The sequence below is a fragment of the Planococcus citri genome, chromosome 2 (genome assembly GCF_950023065.1).
Source record: "Planococcus citri chromosome 2, ihPlaCitr1.1, whole genome shotgun sequence".
Lineage (NCBI taxonomy): Eukaryota > Metazoa > Arthropoda > Insecta > Hemiptera > Pseudococcidae > Planococcus > Planococcus citri.
In genome coordinates this window covers 37,069,689-37,089,384 of record NC_088678.1, presented here as the reverse complement: position 1 = coordinate 37,089,384, position 19,696 = coordinate 37,069,689, and the positions used below count along the sequence as shown (strand labels likewise).

At 34.1% G+C, this 19,696-nt stretch overlaps 3 protein-coding genes across 5 annotated transcripts; all 3 read right to left on the bottom strand.

The window, feature by feature from the left end:
• Positions 1 to 439: 439 nt before the first annotated feature.
• LOC135835646 (uncharacterized) lies at positions 440 to 8,501 on the bottom strand. Of its 3 annotated transcripts, none has more exons than XM_065350004.1 (9): positions 8,104 to 8,501; positions 7,883 to 8,038; positions 7,601 to 7,750; positions 6,840 to 7,525; positions 6,451 to 6,692; positions 6,141 to 6,381; positions 5,833 to 6,060; positions 5,671 to 5,753; positions 440 to 1,191 (listed from the first exon to the last, which is right to left on the bottom strand). In XM_065350004.1, exons 1-8 carry the CDS (start codon positions 8,220 to 8,222, stop codon positions 5,683 to 5,685), a joined length of 1,893 nt encoding a protein of 630 aa, XP_065206076.1. In that variant the 5' UTR covers positions 8,223 to 8,501; the 3' UTR covers positions 440 to 1,191; positions 5,671 to 5,682. The 3 variants fall into 3 exon arrangements, with proteins under 3 accessions (XP_065206076.1, XP_065206075.1, XP_065206077.1); XM_065350003.1 differs by having other exon boundaries at positions 440 to 1,172; XM_065350005.1 differs by lacking the exon at positions 440 to 1,191 and adding an exon at positions 1,198 to 1,490.
• A 1,571-nt stretch (positions 8,502 to 10,072) lies between these two features.
• LOC135835648 (farnesol dehydrogenase-like) lies at positions 10,073 to 11,937 on the bottom strand. The gene is made up of 7 exons (XM_065350006.1): positions 11,832 to 11,937; positions 11,574 to 11,754; positions 11,301 to 11,475; positions 11,084 to 11,210; positions 10,845 to 10,977; positions 10,630 to 10,761; positions 10,073 to 10,354 (listed from the first exon to the last, which is right to left on the bottom strand). Exons 2-7 carry the CDS (start codon positions 11,703 to 11,705, stop codon positions 10,313 to 10,315), a joined length of 741 nt encoding a protein of 246 aa, XP_065206078.1. The 5' UTR covers positions 11,706 to 11,754; positions 11,832 to 11,937; the 3' UTR covers positions 10,073 to 10,312.
• A 1,693-nt stretch (positions 11,938 to 13,630) lies between these two features.
• On the bottom strand, positions 13,631 to 15,317 carry LOC135835645 (farnesol dehydrogenase-like). The gene is made up of 6 exons (XM_065350002.1): positions 15,082 to 15,317; positions 14,823 to 14,997; positions 14,586 to 14,712; positions 14,375 to 14,507; positions 14,144 to 14,275; positions 13,631 to 13,847 (listed from the first exon to the last, which is right to left on the bottom strand). Exons 1-6 carry the CDS (start codon positions 15,211 to 15,213, stop codon positions 13,806 to 13,808), a joined length of 741 nt encoding a protein of 246 aa, XP_065206074.1. The 5' UTR covers positions 15,214 to 15,317; the 3' UTR covers positions 13,631 to 13,805.
• Between the last annotated feature and the right edge of the window lie 4,379 nt (positions 15,318 to 19,696).

The following is a 19,696-nucleotide window of genomic DNA, read 5'->3' as shown; positions in this document are numbered from 1 at the left end:
AATATTCGAGCTTTAACCCCTGTAAAATACCTATATCGGATACTTTTTCATCTCCGGTGGTAAATGATCTGCGAGTTTGCAAAAGAAAAAAACGAGAATGGTCCAACGAGAAACAATATTGAAACATTTTTTTTCAAGTTGAGAAAAAAACTGCCAAAGAAGATTACGTAGTATAACAGAAAATTGAAAGAAAACACTGATGCATTGTTCTAATCCTACAAAGAAAAAATACTCGTTTTTATGTATTTTAAACGTGGGAGTTTCTGTGAAAAAAAATTTGATTGGCTCGATACCAATACGACGAGCGGTAACATTCAACAAGTTTCTATAAGTATTCGTCAAAAATAGATTTTTTTAGCGAATTCCAGTCAATTATCATGTTTTATACACCAACACTGCAGTAACAGGTACCAAACAAAACAAAAAAATACGACAAAAATCTTCTCAAAAACATGTATTATACAAAAAAAAATCATCAAAAATTATAAAACATTACAATAAATTCCGGCATCGTCATACACGACATTGGTACAATTAGAAAACAAAAAACAAGATCAAACATAACAAAATAAGAAGTATAGGTATTAAAATATCACAAAAACAAGTTTTCTAGTAGATTTTCTGTCACAACTACATATTTAATTATTTTGAATCCTGTTAAAAACTTAGGTCATAGTCACAAACACTCTAAATCAAAGTTATATTTAATTAAAATCTACAAAAAAAATTGACCAAGACAGCAGCTCGTATTGTGAAATCAGTTTAGATCAAAAAGTCACAGATACAACAAAGATCCTCAATCACATTCTTTTGAGCCTTTCAAAGCCAACATTGATCTTTTTAAGCTTTTCAAATTTCTGAGTAGCATCAAAACAATTTGATGTTTCTAATGGAAATAAATGTACCATACCATGAGATACAGTAACGTAACTTTAGCATTGCTTTTGCTTCATGCGGGCAATATCAATAAAATTATTTTATTGAATTTTTTTTTTTCAAGTCTTGCGATTCTAATTGCAGCTATGCATCAGCTAATCACAATTTTCAAATGTCCTCCTATTACTGTAGCTTAGTGATCAATGTGCATCAATAATGCTGACATAAGTTGTCGGATATATTGGATGTTATTTCTAGAGCTGGAGGAGTGTCATACCAAGAACTTGGAAGGCATTCTAGAAAAAGAAGGAAGTTCTATCACAGCAGAAAAGATTTATTTTTGTTATTAAGAGGAGTGGTAAATGTTTGTTATTAAAAATAATAAACGTAACACTAAGTAAGTTTGCTTCAAGTGGAGATTTCATATGTTACAAATGCCAAAAGTATGGGCATACTGCAAGAAATTGCACCAACAGAAGATAACACAGAATCCAGATGGGATAGAAAAGATGATGCAAGCAGATAAGTATATTTTTCAGTATGATTAAAATGATTGATCCTCTGAACCGTCAAATGGTACATATGTACCAACATATGTAGTTTGAGACAGCTTCCTAGATCATAAGAATTAACCATGCATTCTTCAATCTAATTATCAACTAATTTCAAGGTGATGTTTATAAATCATATTTAGGTGGTATAAGCATTAATTTGCCACTTTTGCAGCAGCTCATGTTTAGTCATACATAACAACGCTTCTTCTCTCCTACTGAGCCTTGTTACTGCTGTGCTATTGTGCATACATAACCACTCATGAATATAATTTCTTTCTCTTTTCCTTACTATTGATTATTCCAAATTTATTACACCCACAGTGGTGTACTTCAAATTTATTGTCAGAAGGTATTATGATTCAACTGGCCACCAACTGCTAATTTCTTGTATTTTTAAGAGGTTTTATTTTTAAATATTTTTAAAAATAAAATTGATAATGTGTGAACATAACTCCTCTACTGGCTAGTGGCTAGCACCACATACCCCCTTCCTCTTATTTTGGACCCTTCTTTTTATAACTAGTTTTGAAATCTATATCAGAAGTTGTCCTGTTCCACAAACCTGTTAAGGTATTGGTGTCTACAAGCTGAAGACACCAACCTAAACTCTTCATATCTACTAACTAACCTTACTACATGTACATTGAAAATGAAACAATCTACTCAGTAGTGCCACTACTGGAAGAGTAAGCGCCATTGCATGAGAGAATGGTTCAATCAGTTTGCCATCAATCATGGTTGATGAACCATCTCATATTTTATTAGCCTATAATTATTATTGGTGGTAATTTGTGTATTTGCGTAACATCAACCATTATTTTTTGTGCATTTTTATGCATTTGATTTGTGTAAAATAACGCAATCCCACTAAAAATTGTCTAATCTAACTTTTATAGACTAACGGAAAAAAATTGCTGCACAGTGTGCCTCAGTGTTGCATCAGCCAACTTCCCCTATAAAAATGCCACGAGGACTAGGTAATAACATTCAGCCCACACCAGCTCAATGGATTGAGATTGATAAAGCCTATATAACTCCTAAATTAACATGGTGTGCCTGGAGCTGTGTGGGTGAATCTCTATCCCTTTATCCAGTCAGAATATGGTATGGACATCACATATCACCATCCAGGAGGGTAATGCGTGATTATTGATTAATTAATCATTCAAAGTTTCAATTTGACTTACTTACTTACTTTATTCATTTCATTTTATTCTGTTCATAATTCAATTTTAGTGTTTTGCAAGTCCATTTTACTATAATTTTATCCATTGTTTATAATAAATCCACCTACCCAGATATTAGTAAATGATTACTGTTTAAACTAGTATTGATCCCACCCTCAACACACCATTTCCAGGGGCAAGTTGAAAGACTGTATGTGTTATTTGATAGTGTGTGACTTATGTGCTCATAGCTTTTGAATTTGCATTTTTTGTCTTATGTTTTATGAATTGTTTTAAATTAGTAAAATTAAAGACATGAGTAGGAAATTGGGGAAATAGACTGTAGAAGCTGTGATTGCTGAGTAGAAAGAATATTCTAAAATGAATTAATAGAATTGGAATTGATTAAAATCTGAGAGTTTCATAAGTAAATAATGTTTTTTAAAAACTAAGTAAAACCTGTACATCTAAAGTTTTCAACTTAGATAAAAATCAGCATAGTCAAAATTTAAATTTTTAAAAAATAAATAACTGTTGAATTAAATTTTCCAAATAAAAATTTAATAGTGAAACAAAATTGACTTGTTTTTATTACAGCTGAATATAAACCATCAAATATTGGTAGATGAGAATATGGCAAAATCCACCTCATTACTTATCATATGTTTAAAGTAAAATTCTCAAAGAAGTTGTTTGTTGGTGTGTTTAAAATTCATTCTGAAATCAAAAACACTATGGAGGCATCACAAATTACCAATTTATAACAACTTTCAAATTACTACTACCCAAATTAGGTACTTTGAAAATGAATATTACATTATTAATTTGGTGGACCATTCATCATTCAATATAATAATGCAAAGTAGGTAAGTTTTTTTCCTTCTTCTAAAAATTCTTTGACATGTTCTGTCATTTAAACCTTCTGTGTAAAACATAATTATCCAACATTTTCCCTGTCATTGCCAACTGAGCAGGATTAAATTTGTTGAAGTACTTATACATACGGTTTTAAGATTTCATTTTCACTGTATTTGATATTCTCCATGGATATATCTAGAATATCAAAGTACATATCTGTTCTAAAAACTAATGAGATGTGGGAAAAGTAATAAGGTACCATTGACTGGTACCAATTTGCAATTATACTCATTCCTTTTGTCTCATGCTCATTGTTAATTCAACATAAGAAAATCAAAAAATATTTTTGAAGAAAGTGATCTTCACTATTATGTTGCTCTAAACATTCTACTTAGTTAGTTTCAAACTTCTATAATGTTGAGTTAAGCTCAAAAAATGTCGCATCGTTCGCAATGCGCCTTATTGACCTGTCCTATGGACTCAATATACATTTTTTTTTTTTAGCATATGTTCTGTTCTGTGAGGTGCTGAGGCAACTAAGGAACTAAATACCAGGTATGGAAATACGCCATTTTTGGTTATAGATTTCGTAGTTTTGACGGTGATGTGATTTTTTCATTTCAGTCGTATAATGAAATTGAATCAAAAAAATGGTGGGAAAATGTTTATTTTGTGTATTAAAATGAATATGAAGTAAAAAAATAACGTAAATTGGTGGTATTATTTATAAATTTAGTCCTTGAAAATTTTTTTCCATATCCAAAGATGGCGTATTTCCATACCTGGTATTTAGTTCCTTAGAGGCAACAAGTTACTCAAAAAATAATTCTTTCTGCAGCATCCAAGAGTTGCGATAGTAAGGATTAAGAATACATTACTTTGTTTTCTTTGAAATTGTTGAGTTAATTGCATTTTTCAACATTCTCAACAACTGCAACTCTGCACCCAGGGAATAACAATGTAAGTAGCGACCTGCTTTCTCGTGATTGTTTCATTTTCCAAGTTTTAAATTCATAATTCAGTGCATTATTGTTCAAGTATTTAATTACATAAATGATTTAACACCATTAAAGATCACTTCAAGCTTGAGTATTTTTGGCAATGAAAAGAATACTACCAATGAAGTTGATATGACCATCTATATTCGAAATACAGCTTTCAAATTTTATAGAATTTTAGTAAAGTTTTCACAATACATAAATGTGTGCATTTCACGAACAAAATTCTGTTCCATCGTCAGAAAAAATTATAAAAGCTCTGTTCTATTCGCTGCTCCGAGCAACTCCGAGTTGCTTCGAGCAGCAATACTGTGTTCTATTGGCACATTTTTACTCGGAGTAATCCGTCTAATCGTTCTTTTCGCAAGGAGTAGAGTCAAAAGAGCTGCTCTAGAGCAGGTTTTTCTACACCTGCTGAAAAGGAAGTGCAGAAGAAGTAGAGTAAAAAGAGCAGACTTTTTAAGGCGACATTTTTTTTTTTTACAATCAGTATTCCGACATTCCGTTTTACGAGTGTTTATTTTCTTTTTTTTGTTGAAATTTAGTTGTTTTACAAGGTGTTCTTGGATTTGTGTTCTTTTCGAAGACTCATTTCCCCTACTCTCTCTACTCTTTTATCGGTTCCGGAGAAAATCACGAGAGTACACAGAGCTACTCGGAGTAGCGAATAGAACAGAGCAAAAAATATACATTGACAATAATAGGAGGAAGAGGTGGGGGCAAATGACGATTTTCGACACTAATTTTCAGAAAAATCACAGCCCTTCCTAAATACATTTGATTTTACACAGCAAGATTGTGTGAAATTGAATGAAAATTTAGAAAACATATGAAATCAACACAGTCATAACTTATAACTTTGGAGAATGAAGTTTTTCTATCTAAATACCGAAGGACCAAATTTCCTTTGTTACATCTCTTTTTTCAGTCATCAGATTTTAAAAAAAAAATCGAACGCAAACATTCATCCTCACTAATTTTAACTCTCCTCGATATGATTTATAAATTACTAGGTAGGACTTATCATAAAAGAGCACATCTATTCCTAATTTGAATTCATGATTAGTATTACCTAATACACCCGATTTTTACGCATTCACAGAAAACCTCACAATTTCCTTCACATCGCACCTTAATGCATGTTTTGTAGTTTTTCAAATTTGAATTTAATATAATACAAAAAATACACTAATGAAAAATTCTACTGGTAGAACTTACTGCAAAAAAATATCACATTTTACCGCTAGATGATGATCCTTCCCAAGCGTCAAATTTCTGCTTCGCCATTAACCGTTTTTGTTCTACACGCAAAATATTAATTCATTATTTAAAAAAATAGCAATTAAAAATGAATTCGCCAAACTCAAATTTACTACTCACCTCTCGCATCGGACAAAAGCTTCCTTTCTGCTTCTCTTTGCTTAGGAGTAACATCGATCTTCATACCAAGATGACCGGATACTAGTCGTCTAGCTAAAGATGCACAGGTTTTCGGACGAGTAACCGGAGGTAAAGCAAAATTACTGGCTTTCATTTTGGATTTCGAAATAGCGTTCTTGAGCGGTCTTGTTTTCACAAAAGGTAACTGCGTGTTGAGGACTTCATCAGCTAAAAAAATCGTAACGCCGAAAAAATGAGTAAATCTAGATAATTTCAACATTTGAAAAAAAAATATATCAATTACTGACCGATCAAAGGACTAGAAAATACGGCTAAAGCGTGTGTATCATCCACCCAAACTATTTGAAATCCGCGATCAGACCGATAAGCGGTAAACACATCGAATAAATTTTCTGTTCGAAATTCCGAAGGGAATCCATACACTTCAATGATGCATTCGCCATCGCTCGATCTCTCTTCTTCGGTTTGAAATGATCGATAATCTTGCGTAGCTCTTTGTACCGATACGTTGCCAATAGCTGTCATCAACTGCAATAAAAAATTACGTTCATTGAGAGAAAATCAAGATAAGTACAAGTGCAAAAATATTTGGCATACCTCGTCGATTAAACTCGGTTCAACGTACTCCCCACTTTCGTCAAATAATTCTTCCCAATCACAATCATCAACATTTAGGGGTTTATTTTTGGAACTCGATTGGGCAGCTTCATCAGTCTTTTTCGAATTAGTATCGGATTTTTCTGGTTCGAGAGTAGCTGCAGCGGCTTCCATCTGTTCAAGAGCGTCGTTTATCGACATAACGTCACTATCATCAACAGACTGACAACTTGAATCATCCACTGTAAGAACGTATTTGATTAACATCGGAAAATTATTTGATATGTAAATAGACGTCTAATTGAATTAATTTGAATATTTAAAACAAAGTTTAAAAAATAATAATAATAATAATAATAATGATAATAATAATAATAAAAATCACTCACGACTAATAATTTCAACTTCCTCGGTCGACGCTAAAGTAATATGATGATCAGATGAGGTATTTTTCGAAGGTTGCACTAAAGGAACTTTTTTGCCATCGACGGACGTACATATAACAGACTTATCTTCATCAATAGTAGGTTTATCACGATTCAATGTAAGATCAATTATCTTATTAGTATGATCGACTTTGGTGGTAAGATCAACAATCGTATTAGTACGATCGACTTTGGTGGTAAGATCAATAATCTTATTAGTACGATCGACGTTGGTATTGATAGAGTGTTCGGAACCATCGGAAATTTCAATCACATTTTCGACTTTGGTATTCATAGAGTATTCGGAACCATCGGAAACCTCAATCACATCTTCGATTTTACGATCGACTTTGGTGTTCATAGAGTATTCGGAACCATCGGAAACTTCGATCACATCTTCGATTTTCTTATCTTCTTGGACGATAGCAACGAATTCTACATCATTAGAAGTATTTGTTTGGTGGTCGTTTTGACTCGAACTTCGTTTACTTTCGCAGTCAGATAATCCTGCATCGGATTTCGTTTTCATTTCAAGATCGGGCGTATTTTCATCTAAAATTGATTCCACAATTGAGCACTCATCGGATTGCGAACAATTTAATCGCTTGGCTCTCGGTACGTAAATCTGCTGGTCCGGTTTTCTGCTTTTTCTACATAAATTAAATTCGTAAATTACTTAATACATTTAAAATGAAACAAAAATAGCTCGAGTTGTATCAAATTACCTCTCTAGATTCCTCAAGATGCTATTCTTAGCTACGTTTTCACGTTTCCTTACAGCAGGAGGGCGATAGATAGGAATAGATTTCTTTTTCGGATCTTCGTTGACATCGCAAACCGGAGTTTTTATAGCAGCGGTGTTCTCATTTTTCTCCCTATAATGCGATGAAATATGATAATTCACGAATACCCGTAAAACGATGTCACGTAATACAACACATTATTACGGTCATAAAACTTGAATAGTTTAATATAGAACAATGTAACATAACACCTCGACAACTTACATGTGTATCAGTTTAGAAGGGAAAATTACAGTTCGACGGCCGTACAATTTACCGACGGATAACGTGGACAAATTATCGTTGCAGAATGTCTCTTCTACCAACTTGTGAACGAGAAATCTTCGAAAATTATTCACCGGTGGCAATAACAGGACTTTACTATAAACAAAAATACACTCATCATGTGATCGAATAATTTTAAAATTGACGCAAGTGCAACTTACTTCTTATCGGGTGACTTCTTCAGCACATCTATGTAAGCTTGAATATCTATCATGACATTCTTGATGAAATAACAATCTTCATCTCTCAAATACCTAACTTCCTTTTTAGCACTCTCCATTCGGGAATCATTTCGAAAGCACCACTCGATTCAAAAAAACAATGACGTATTGTATTACGACATAGGGTCACCGTTGGTTGGATCGGTTCACAAATATCAACGAAGCACACAATAGTTTGCAGATATGATCTTCGAATACAAATTTTCGCTCGAGATTCGCAGTAATTAATTCATTAATTCAAAAATTATGTCAATAGATCAACAATTGTCAAAACAAAAGAGTTTTTTATGCGTCCATTTCGCCATGATTTTGCGCGAGATTTTGAAGCAATGTTACCCCAGCTCAGATCAGAACTGTAATAAAATTACAAAAGTCATATCACGATGAGATTTTTCTCTCAATTATGAATTACGTATTCATTCGATGGTTTTAAATGTTTTAATTAAAAGGTTTTGATCAGTTAAACAGTTTTCAGTTTTAAATGCATCCTTAATATTTCATATTCGATGTCCCTTTTCCTTACAACTTGGAATTATTTTTTTCAACGTTATTTAATTACAGATAATTGCAAAACTGTGACTGTTATGGTATTATTTTGTAGACAATTCTTTTTTATTTTTTTTAAAAATTAATTTTCCAAAATGAATCTTTCAAATAATTATTATTTTGAAAAATGAAATTAATTGAATTATGATTCGAGTTTCACTTTTTCTTCTTGATTTGCAGTTTTTAATCTTCGAGAACTCGCGGTAAGTAAGTCACCAAAATCATACGAACGAACCATTTCATTATTCATTCAGAGTTGGCGCGATTCCTCGGTTCGTCAGAATCGGATTCCTGAATTACGATTCCCATACCTGAGAGAATCGGGATTCTCCACTCTCGATTCTTTCACAGAGTGAATCCGGTTCTGAATCCGATTCTTTAGCGGTTCTCGATTCCCTCCGATTCCGATTCCCAAATACTAATTTTTTTCAACTTCAGGACTTGACAAATGAATTTTAAATGAAATCAGTAATTTCCCCAACTAGGTATATGATCATTTTTCATGTTCTATTCTTTCGTTTGTGGCTGTGAGTAGGGAATTGCAGAGAATCGCGAGGGCGCGATTCTCCATTAAAGAGAATCCGATTCTTGCATTGCGCGATTCTTTCACTGCATAGAATCACTGATTTGCAATATTATCACACAACAGCCAATCTTTAAAAAAATGTCACCAGTCTCAAACTACAAAATGCAAATGCATCACTAAAAGCCATTAAAAACAGTGCATTTTACTGTTTCAACACGTGAATAATACCTGCAAGGAATCGCAGGGAATCGAGAAGGTGCGATTCTCTATAAAAGGGAATCGGATTCCTGCGTTTTCCGATTCTTTCGACTTGAAGAACCGCGATTCGAATCCGATTCGAATCGTGAGAATCGGATTCTTTCTCGATTCTTTCGCGCGATTCGAATCGCGCCAACTCTGTTCATTATCATTTCGCTATTTTATTTCCGTCTTCTGTTCATCTCAGTATAGAACACTGTTGGTGTACTCGTACTTCACCCGAAGGAAAAGTGAGAAACGTCGCACGAATGATGATTTTGAATAAAAATTTGTTTTAATTAATTGTGTTTGAGGGAAGAATACATTGATATGTGTTTGAAAAAATTTATGACCCAAGTGCCAAGTGCCAAGATAAAAGAATTAAAACAATGAAAGTACGCTGTGAGTAGAGTTAACACCTACTTTCTCTTACTGAATTGCATTTGCATAGAGTCCCTCCAAAAATCATACATTTTCTCCAATATTATATCCCTGTGACTGCCTGAGCCTGAGTTGTGAGTACCTACCTATAGTTGACGGTTTGAAAATATAGTGGATTTCTTCCAACAAAGCATGAAAATTGAATTGATCGTCGCAAAATAAAATGTGCATTTAATTTATTCATCAAACTGACGATTCTTAAATGTAGGCGTTTTAAGAATAACCGTAACAATTCAATTGCCTTCAACTCCGAACAAAACAATCTCAGCACGTATAACAGTGAATATACGTAGAATTACATGCCTATATTCACAACATAACACAATAATTAAAAAATAACCAACAATGTGATAACGTAGGAACCTACAAAATTTTTTACGACACGTATTCTTGCTTTTTTTACACCATTTCGTGGAGTGGCAGCACCGTTACTTCGGGTATCTGAAAAATTGAATACGTATTCTTTAGCGTACCTACATAATCAAATTTCAATACTTTTTTCGATATTATTTAACGACCTAAGTTTTTCTCGTATAAAAAAGGATGAAACGAGATAAGATGGAAAACAGCCTTAAGGAAAGTAAAAGGTATCTAAAATGTTGGGTATTTCGATTCTCAAGCTATATCGCATAGGTACTCGAAAAAGTTTCGGCAACGAAATGGTTATTATTTTTATCGGGGAAAAAAGCCTTTGAAAACTTTAAAAAGTAATTTACCACGACGCCTGGAGGAGTGTCCAGCACAGATATTACAACGTTGGCTATATCCTGCACATCTACACGCTTTAAAGGGCCTTCTGGAATAAAACCAGCTGTCATTTCGGTTTCGGCGAAACCAGGACTTATGTTCTGCGAGAGAAAGATGAAAATTATTTCGAGAGGAAATTCTTACTACTCGTAAATATATACGCGTAACAAATAAATCTACGAACTGAAACTTTAATTTTAGTTTTTTCCAGGATCATTTCTCGTCGTAGCCCGTTTGAAATAATTCTTACAGCGTGTTTAGACGACGAATATAATCCGATAGGTACTTGATATATCCATCCTGGAGCTCCAGCGACGCTAAAATTACACGGAAAATTCACATTATAATGAAAATGTTTTCAATAACCATATGCTATAATGATGCTGGTAGAGGTATAGGTATAGAGATACGCATCAATTTTACCTGCACAGATTTACGATATGCCCTTCGGTAGAATTCTTTCTCATTATTTTTATAGCTTGTCGAGCACATAAGATGATCCCTTTGACGTTTGTGTTGAAAACAGAATCGATATCTTCGCTTTTTGCATCTGTTTGGGCAAATGTAAAAACGTAATACAAATATTGAAATACGCACATTTTAAATTTGATATAGACCTATGAAATAATTGAAACCATACCGTGGATCGGTACATGAGAACACACCCCAGCATTATTAATTAAAATTGTTATCTTTCCAATTTTGTTAGTAATTTCATCGAACGCTCGAATGACATCTTGTTCCACTGTAACGTCACATTTGATAGGAAAAAATTTATCTTTAAAACCCAACTCGTCGAGCTCATCTTTGAATTGCTGCAGATGGAATTCATCGCAAGGATAAATACTTTTAACATAAAAACCAAAGTATTTTTTATTTAAAATTAGGTACATGAAAGCGATGGAGCACTCACCTTGAGTTTGTCTTCCCTTCGAGCAAGTCCAGCTACGATAAGTCCTCGTTCGAGTAAAGATTTTGCAACTGCTGCACCAATTCCTACACTACTTCCAGTTACCACAGCCAAAGTACCTGAGAATCTTTCCATTTTTGATGAAACAAACCAATGAATCTTGGATAACTTGTAAGTATCGTATCTTTAATAAAAACAAGAAGTATTTTGTTATGCTGTGCGTCTTTTATTCTAGTACCTACTCGTATATCAAGTACCTACCTAAGCTTAGTGTAATTAATTTCACTATCAAATGATCTCTGTCACAGATTGTCAGCTGCAGTTGAACAAATACGAAATCTTAACCATATGTGAGCAATAAATAAGATCTCTTGAAATAGGTACTTAGGTAGGTACTGGATTCTTAGTAATTCTTGGTCATATTTTTTTGTTTGCAATGTTGAAATGTTTGTGCTAAGCATGGTTTTTCGTAATTATTTTTTTCATGATTATTTATATGGATTCCGTAATACTAAATTACATGCGTAATTTTATAACGCGCACTGTCTCGAGTGGTAGACGAATGTTTATTTTATGATACCTACCTAACTTAACTTCGTGCTGACAATAGGGAATCTTTGCAACCCGTCAACTCTAATTGAGCTGAAATTTGGCTCACTGAAAGAGCATGTCACCTGAACCTCAAAACCCAATTTTGAACTCCCGAAGTTGATTTTTCAATTTTTAAGAATTTTTCAAAAACGTCAAAATCAGCGTACCTATCTATCTATTAATTGATGGAACCCATTCTAATTTTCCACAAATCTGAAAATTAATTTATGTAGATACTCTAAAATCGACCCCCTCCCCCCCAAATTGAATGCCATAATTTCAAGCCGATCTAGAGCTTTCAGTAGGAGTTGATTTTTCTCCAGTAATTTCCAATCATACTTTAGACGGCGTTGAAATCAACTTCGGTAGGTACTTACAGTTAGCTGAAAATTCAATCCTGTCATAAGCTTGACATTGCAAATCGATTACAGCAGGTAAATTGCAAATCCAAGACGAAGAGTTGAAAATTGTAATGATGAGTACCTACTTACCTATTTTTTTACAAATCAAAAATCTCAAATTTTAAACAAATTCTAAAATCGTGAGTTTCAACTTGGCGATTCACCTGCCTAAATTGATTCAAAATGTCAGGAATGAATTTTCGACTACCGAAATTGATAATTTATCTACTTATTTATTCAATTACAATGTCTTCTTGGAGCGATTTGAATTATCTGGAGAAAAGTCAACTCTTGTTGAAGGTTCCAGATCGACTCAAAATATATGAAATGGATCTGGGAGCAAATTCAGTAGGTATTCGCATCGATTCATCCCTATACCTATTTCCTTTTAAATTTTGTGAAAAAAGGCTGTTTAATTCCATCATTTTGAAAATTCGCCAAAAAGCGAAAAGCAATTTTGGAAGCTCAAAATTTGTTTCTCAAGTCTGGAAGACATGCTCTATGAGTAAGTCAAATTTCAGCTTGTTTCCTCATAAATATTTCAATTTTATCCCGAAATTTTGATGAATCTTTAAAAATTAAATCTTGGAGTGAAAATACAAAAAAAGAAATAATCGAAAATTTGCCTTATTGGTAGGCTATTTAATCAAGCAAGATCACTGGAATTCGGTATGTATACTTCATTTTTGGACCTCCCAAAATAATCTGTCGTGGTTTCAAGACGTCTATAGAGTACTTATAGGTACCTAATTCTAGCATCTACCTACATCAAATTTTTGAGAATCACAAAAATTCCCACAAAATTTGCTAGTGGCTTCAGGACAGCATTGAATCACATTCAATTGATTTGTAAGGTTGCATGATATTTTCTATTTTAAAAATGTTTCTGAAATTCAAGGAATGAGCTTCAGCTTCTGAAATTTTTGCAGGTGGAATAGTTCTGCAGTTTTTATTCAATTGAAAACAAAAACATCTTTACTTTATAAATAGCCAAGGCACCATTATGTTAAGTAGGTAGACTTTAGAAATAAAATACTTTCAGCTGGAAATGAAAACTGGATCAAAACATCAAAGAGCGAAATTCATGTATTTAACGAATAATTATGTGTACTGAACTTAAAAATAACTCGATTGCGTAGGAAGGTATTTGGATTTATTAATGAGATATGGTAGACAGGAGAAGATACAGGTGAGCATGGCGCCTACACGAGGGCAATAATTGTTGTTCACAGTGAGATTTCTTTCAAACCATTTCATGAAGTGGTAGCACTGTCATTTCGGAAATCTGAAAAAAATGAAAAACGAATAGATAAATGTAATAATTTTATATTCACTACCGCATCATATCAATCCACTGTCAATAGTATACATTTTTAACTTCGATCGTTTTTTGTTTTTTTAGGGGCTCTAAAATTTTCCCCAGCCTGTTGGAAAAAATCCGAGCCCGGTGCAATTGCAACCCCTGCACCCCATCTCACCATCACTGATCCCTTCCCTCTTTACCCTGATCTAAATCCCTTTTAACTTGCATTTGATCTAGAAATCAATAATATTTTGAAAAACTTGAAAAAGGTAATTTACCACAACGCCTGGAGGAGTATTCAGCACAACTACTACAGCGTTAGCTATATCCTGCACATCTATATGCTCGTAGGGGTCTTCTGGAATATGACCTGATGTCATTTCTGTGTCGACTAAACCGGGACTGATGTTCTATAGAGAAAAAAAATTACAAGATTAGAAATTAATTTAGTTTTTGAATTTATTGTTATTAAACGAATAAGTAGGTAGGATGCAACAATAAATACGAACTGAAACTTTGATTTTGGTCTTTTCCAAAATCATTTCTCGTCTTAGTCCGTCAGAAACAACTTTTACAGCGTGTTTAGATGCGGAATATAAACCAATGGGTAATTTAAACATCCATCCAACCACACCAGCAATGCTGGAAACAAGAAAAAAGTACAGTACATACATAGGTGCTGCTAATGATGTTTAAGTAGCAGGTAGGTGATCTATTTACCTGCACAGATTCACGATATGGCCTTCGGTAGAATTCTCTCTCATTATTTTAATGGCTTGTCGAGCACATAAGATCGTCCCTTTGACATTTGTTTCAAAAATTGAATCGATAACTTCACTTCCCGCATCTGTAGGTAGGTACATGAATTACGAATTGGTAGGTATACAAATTAAGTGGCAATGTTATCATTATCAACTCAACTTGGCATATGAAATTATAAAATGATAAAAAACTTACCGTGAATTGGTACACGAGGGCAGACTCCAGCATTATTAATTAAAATCGTTATCTTTCCGGCATTTTTATTGATGTCATCGAATGCCCGGATAACATCTTGTTCGACGGTAATGTCACATTTGACTGGATAGAATTTACCTTTAAAACCCAATTTGTCGAGCTCATCTTTAAATTGCTACAAATGAAATGTATCAGAGAATCAATAAGTACCTATACGTATTTATCAAAATATGTATTAAAGTATAAGTAGGGAACTCACCTTGAGTTTATCCTCTCTCCGAGCAAGCCCAGCCACAATAAGTCCTCTTTTAAGTAAAGTTTTTGTAATTGCTGCGCCGATTCCTACACTACTACCGGTAACAACCGCTACAGTACCTGAGAACCTTTCCATTTTAGGATGTAGTGAGTAAGTAGAAGAAGAAAGTAGGTATGTCTTATGCAGGTTGAACGTATCGATGCACTGATTGCAAAAAGAATTTTCTCATTGCGTTAGTCTTCATTATCTAGGTAGCTGTATCAGATAAGCAGAGATAGTTCACTCGTGTTCCTTATCTAATTAGATAGGTACATACTTACTCAGGGATTGCTAATCCAAGTAGTAGGTATACCTATACGTGTAAAGTAAATAATTGCGTTATTCACAAGACGTCAGCAAAATAAAAGCATCTCAGGTGCATGTTGATAAGCTTTATCATCATTTATTTGTCATCCACAGTGTTGAAACCATAAGTGTCGTAATTCTTGGAAATTATGAATAGATATATTTGTATATGTACATTGTACCTAACAAGGGAGGTGCCCCAGGTGACATGCACCGATTTGAATGATTCTTGCACCATTGGATAGAGGACATCGAACATAGTCTACCACGAAATTTTCAGCTGCTGAAGTTAATATTTCGATTTTTCAGAGCAATTTTTCGATTTTCACATAGCAATTTTGAAAAATTGGCCAAAAATAGTCGGCGGAGGTCGCATACCGAAACCTTTAATATTATTTGGGTATCTCAATACATATGATGAGACTAGCACACGGTGAAATTTTCAGCTGCTGAAGTTAATATTTGAGCCCTCCAGGGCGATTTTTTGATTTTCACGTTGCAATTTTGACAAATTGGCCAAAAATAAGCGGCGGAGGTCGCATACCGAAACCTTCAATATTATTTGGGCATTTCAATACATATGATGAGACTAGCCCACGGTGAAATTTTCAGCTGCTGAAGTTGATATTTGAGCCATCCAGGGCGATTTTTTGATTTTCACATTGCAATTTTGACAAATTGGCCAAAAATAAGCGGCGGAGGTCGCATACCGAAACCTTTAATATTATTTGGGTATCTCAATACATATGATGAGACTAGCCCACGGTGAAAATTTCAGCTGCTGAAGTTCATATTTGAGCCCTCCAGGGCGATTTTTCTATTTTCGAATGGCAATTTTGAGAAATTGGTCAAAAATAGTCGGCGGAGGTCGCATACTGAAACCTTCAATATTATTTGGTCATTTCAATACATATGATGAGACCAGCCCACGGTGAAATTTTCAGCTGCTGAAGTTAATATTTGAGCCCTCCAGGGCGATTTTTTGTTTTTCACATTGCAATTTTGACAAATTGGCCAAAAATAAGCGGCGGAGGTCGCATACCGAAACCTTCAATATTATTTGGGCATTTCAATACATATGATGACACTAGCCCACGGTGAAATTTTCAGCTGCTGAAGTTGATATTTCAGCCCTCCTGGGCAATTTTTCTACTTCTCAAAATTGCCATGCGAAAATAGAAAAATGCCCTGGAAGGCTCAAATATGAACTTCAGCAGCTGAAATTTTCACCGTGGGCTAGTCTCATCATATGTATTGAAATGCCCAAATAATATTGAAGGTTTCGGTATGCGACCTCCGCCGACTATTTTTGGCCAATTTCTCAAAATTGCAATGTGAAAATCAAAAAATCGCCCTGGAGGGCTCAAATATCAACTTCAGCAGCTGAAAATTTCACCGTGGGCTAGTCTCATCATATGTATTGAAATGCCCAAATAATATTGGAGGTTTCGGTATGCGACCTCCGCCGCTTATTTTTGGCCAATTTGTCAAAATTGCAATGTGAAAATCAAAAAATCGCCCTGGAGGGCTCAAATATTAACTTCAGCAGCTGAAAATTTCACCGTGGGCTAGTCTCATCATATGTATTGAAATGACCAAATAATATTGAAGGTTTCAGTATGCGACCTCCGCCGACTATTTTTGACTAATTTCTCAAAATTGCCATGCGAAAATAGAAAAATCGCCCTGGAGGGCTCAAATATGAACTTCAGCAGCTGAAATTTTCACCGTGGGCTAGTCTCATCATATGTATTGAAATGCCCAAATAATATTGAAGGTTTCGGTATGCGACCTCCGCCGCTTATTTTTGGCCAATTTGTCAAAATTGCAATGTGAAAATCAAAAAATCGCCCTGGAGGGCTCAAATATTAACTTCAGCAGCTGAAAATTTCACCGTGGGCTAGTCTCATCATATGTATTGAAATGCCCAAATAATATTGAAGGTTTCGGTATGCGACCTCCGCCGCTTATTTTTGGCCAATTTGTCAAAATTGCAATGTGAAAAACAAAAAATCGCCCTGGAGGGCTCAAATATTAACTTCAGCAGCTGAAAATTTCACCGTGGGCTGGTCTCATCATATGTATTGAAATGACCAAATAATATTGAAGGTTTCAGTATGCGACCTCCGCCGACTATTTTTGACCAATTTCTCAAAATTGCCATTCGAAAATAGAAAAATCGCCCTGGAGGGCTCAAATATGAACTTCAGCAGCTGAAATTTTCACCGTGGGCTAGTCTCATCATATGTATTGAAATGACCAAATAATATTGAAGGTTTCGGTATGCGACCTCCGCCGCTTATTTTTGGCCAATTTGTCAAAATTGCAATGTGAAAAACAAAAAATCGCCCTGGAGGGCTCAAATATTAACTTCAGCAGCTGAAAATTTCACCGTGGGCTGGTCTCATCATATGTATTGAAATGACCAAATAATATTGAAGGTTTCAGTATGCGACCTCCGCCGACTATTTTTGACCAATTTCTCAAAATTGCCATTCGAAAATAGAAAAATCGCCCTGGAGGGCTCAAATATGAACTTCAGCAGCTGAAATTTTCACCGTGGGCTAGTCTCATCATATGTATTGAGATACCCAAATAATATTAATGGTTTCGGTATGCGACCTCCGCCGACTATTTTTGGCCAATTTTTCAAAATTGCTATGTGAAAATCGAAAAATTGCTCTGATAAATCGAAATATTAACTTCAGCAGCTGAAAATTTCGTGGTAGACTATGTTCGATGTCCTCTATCCAATGGTGCAAGAATCATTCAAATCGGCGCATGTCACCTGGGGCACCTCCCTTGTAAGTATATTATTTGCGTTGAAGTTCTTCGAACTACACCATGGGAAAGCGCATTTCCGGTTCATTGAATCAATTAAATGCATTTTCACCGGAAATCAGCGATTTTTGAATGACTTTTCTACCAACAATACCAATTTTATTTTACTCAACGAAATACGATATGTGTCTAAGAAATTGATAGCCGATCAGTAAGAAAATGTTTGGAAACCACTGATAATGAAGATAAATCATTTAAAAATTACCGCATGAATGCTTGATAATATCACGATAGATTTCCAATTCTGATGTAATAGGCTCTAATTAAAAATTTAAAATGTTTCGGAATAGATTGATTTTTCAGAAGACATGATAACAGAAGCCAGGCAGAGACAAATCTATGAAAATGCAAGCTTAAAATTTGATTACGTCATATATTTATTCATTTGGGGTGCTCTGCAAAAAAAAAAAGAGGTAGATTTTTCTGAAATGTCCCTGGAGGAAGTTATGAGCCCTAAAAGATGAAGAATTCTCAACAAAAAAAAAAGTCGTGGATTTTTTTTGTAGCCTCTACTCAATTTTCTTTGGTAAAAATAGCTCAAGCTTCAAAAAAAAGTACTTTTTAATATCGAAAAATTTCGTTACAAATCTGCGAACTGTCATTCGAATTTTCTGGGCATTTTTATTCTATTTCGATGCAAAATACTTGACTACTAGAAGTGAGCCCCCGATTTTTCAAAATTTTTTCAGGAAACTGAGCCCTAAAACACTTTTTTTTTGGTAATTTTATGATCCCAAAATATTTGAAAAACTGAAACATCAAGGTACCTACTAGAAAATATAATTGGGAAATTTTAACCGGGTCGTCTTTGTTGATATTTTCCCGATTTTTGTTTAAAAATTGACTAGAAAAATAAACACACCTTTCTCTTACCTGGTCTGGCCACTCCCATCGAAAGTTTTAAAAAAATGGATATATTTAAATCGCACAACCAGTAAGAAATATCCAAAAAAAAATTACCAACCTAAGTGAGGTTTTTTTTGGAAAAATAAAGCATTAGTCTACATTGAAAATACGTATCACAAAAACATACTAAGAAATATAATTTTAATTAGGAAACAGGAAGTAGGTAAATAAAGTAGGCATCATGTTGTATTTTTTATTTTTAAGATGAGAAGACAGTATGATAAAATATACCTATTTTGTATGTTTTTATCTGTTGCGTAGTTTCTTAAACGATGTTTGTTCTCTGAGATTTAAAAAAAATTATAGCTGCTATGTCTAAAGTAAGGTGTTATTGTTCAATTTTAATCTGCTTGACTTTCATGCAAATGATGGGTAGGTAGATAGATAGGATTTGTCATACAGAAGAAGAAAAACAAAGTACAAAAAATCTCCTCGATAGATTCATCAATAAAGGTATAAAAGATGAAGGTTGAAAATAGTACGTAGGTAAGAACCATATATTCAACCTTACTTTTACAGTTGGATA

What these genes read in the sequence shown, in the direction of transcription:
- LOC135835645 (XM_065350002.1), bottom strand. Translation starts at nt 15,213, where the DNA reads ATGGAAAGGTTCTCAGGTACTGTAGCGGTTGTTACCGGTAGTAGTGTA. An exon ending in CCCTCGTGTACCAATTCACG is followed by an intron (nt 14,713 to 14,822) that starts GTAAGTTTTTTA and finishes ACCTACCTACAG; the next exon opens with ATGCGGGAAGTGAAGTTATC. An exon ending in CATATCGTGAATCTGTGCAG is followed by an intron (nt 14,508 to 14,585) that starts GTAAATAGATCA and finishes TCTTGTTTCCAG; the next exon opens with CATTGCTGGTGTGGTTGGAT.
- LOC135835646 (XM_065350004.1), bottom strand. Translation starts at nt 8,222, where the DNA reads ATGGAGAGTGCTAAAAAGGAAGTTAGGTATTTGAGAGATGAAGATTGT. An exon ending in CCTTCTAAACTGATACACAT is followed by an intron (nt 7,751 to 7,882) that starts GTAAGTTGTCGA and finishes ATCGCATTATAG; the next exon opens with GGAGAAAAATGAGAACACCG. An exon ending in GGAAGTTGAAATTATTAGTC is followed by an intron (nt 6,693 to 6,839) that starts GTGAGTGATTTT and finishes ACGTTCTTACAG; the next exon opens with TGGATGATTCAAGTTGTCAG.
- LOC135835648 (XM_065350006.1), bottom strand. Translation starts at nt 11,705, where the DNA reads ATGGAAAGATTCTCAGGTACTTTGGCTGTGGTAACTGGAAGTAGTGTA. An exon ending in GAAGGGAAGACAAACTCAAG is followed by an intron (nt 11,476 to 11,573) that starts GTGAGTGCTCCA and finishes TTCCATCTGCAG; the next exon opens with CAATTCAAAGATGAGCTCGA. An exon ending in CATATCGTAAATCTGTGCAG is followed by an intron (nt 10,978 to 11,083) that starts GTAAAATTGATG and finishes GTGTAATTTTAG; the next exon opens with CGTCGCTGGAGCTCCAGGAT.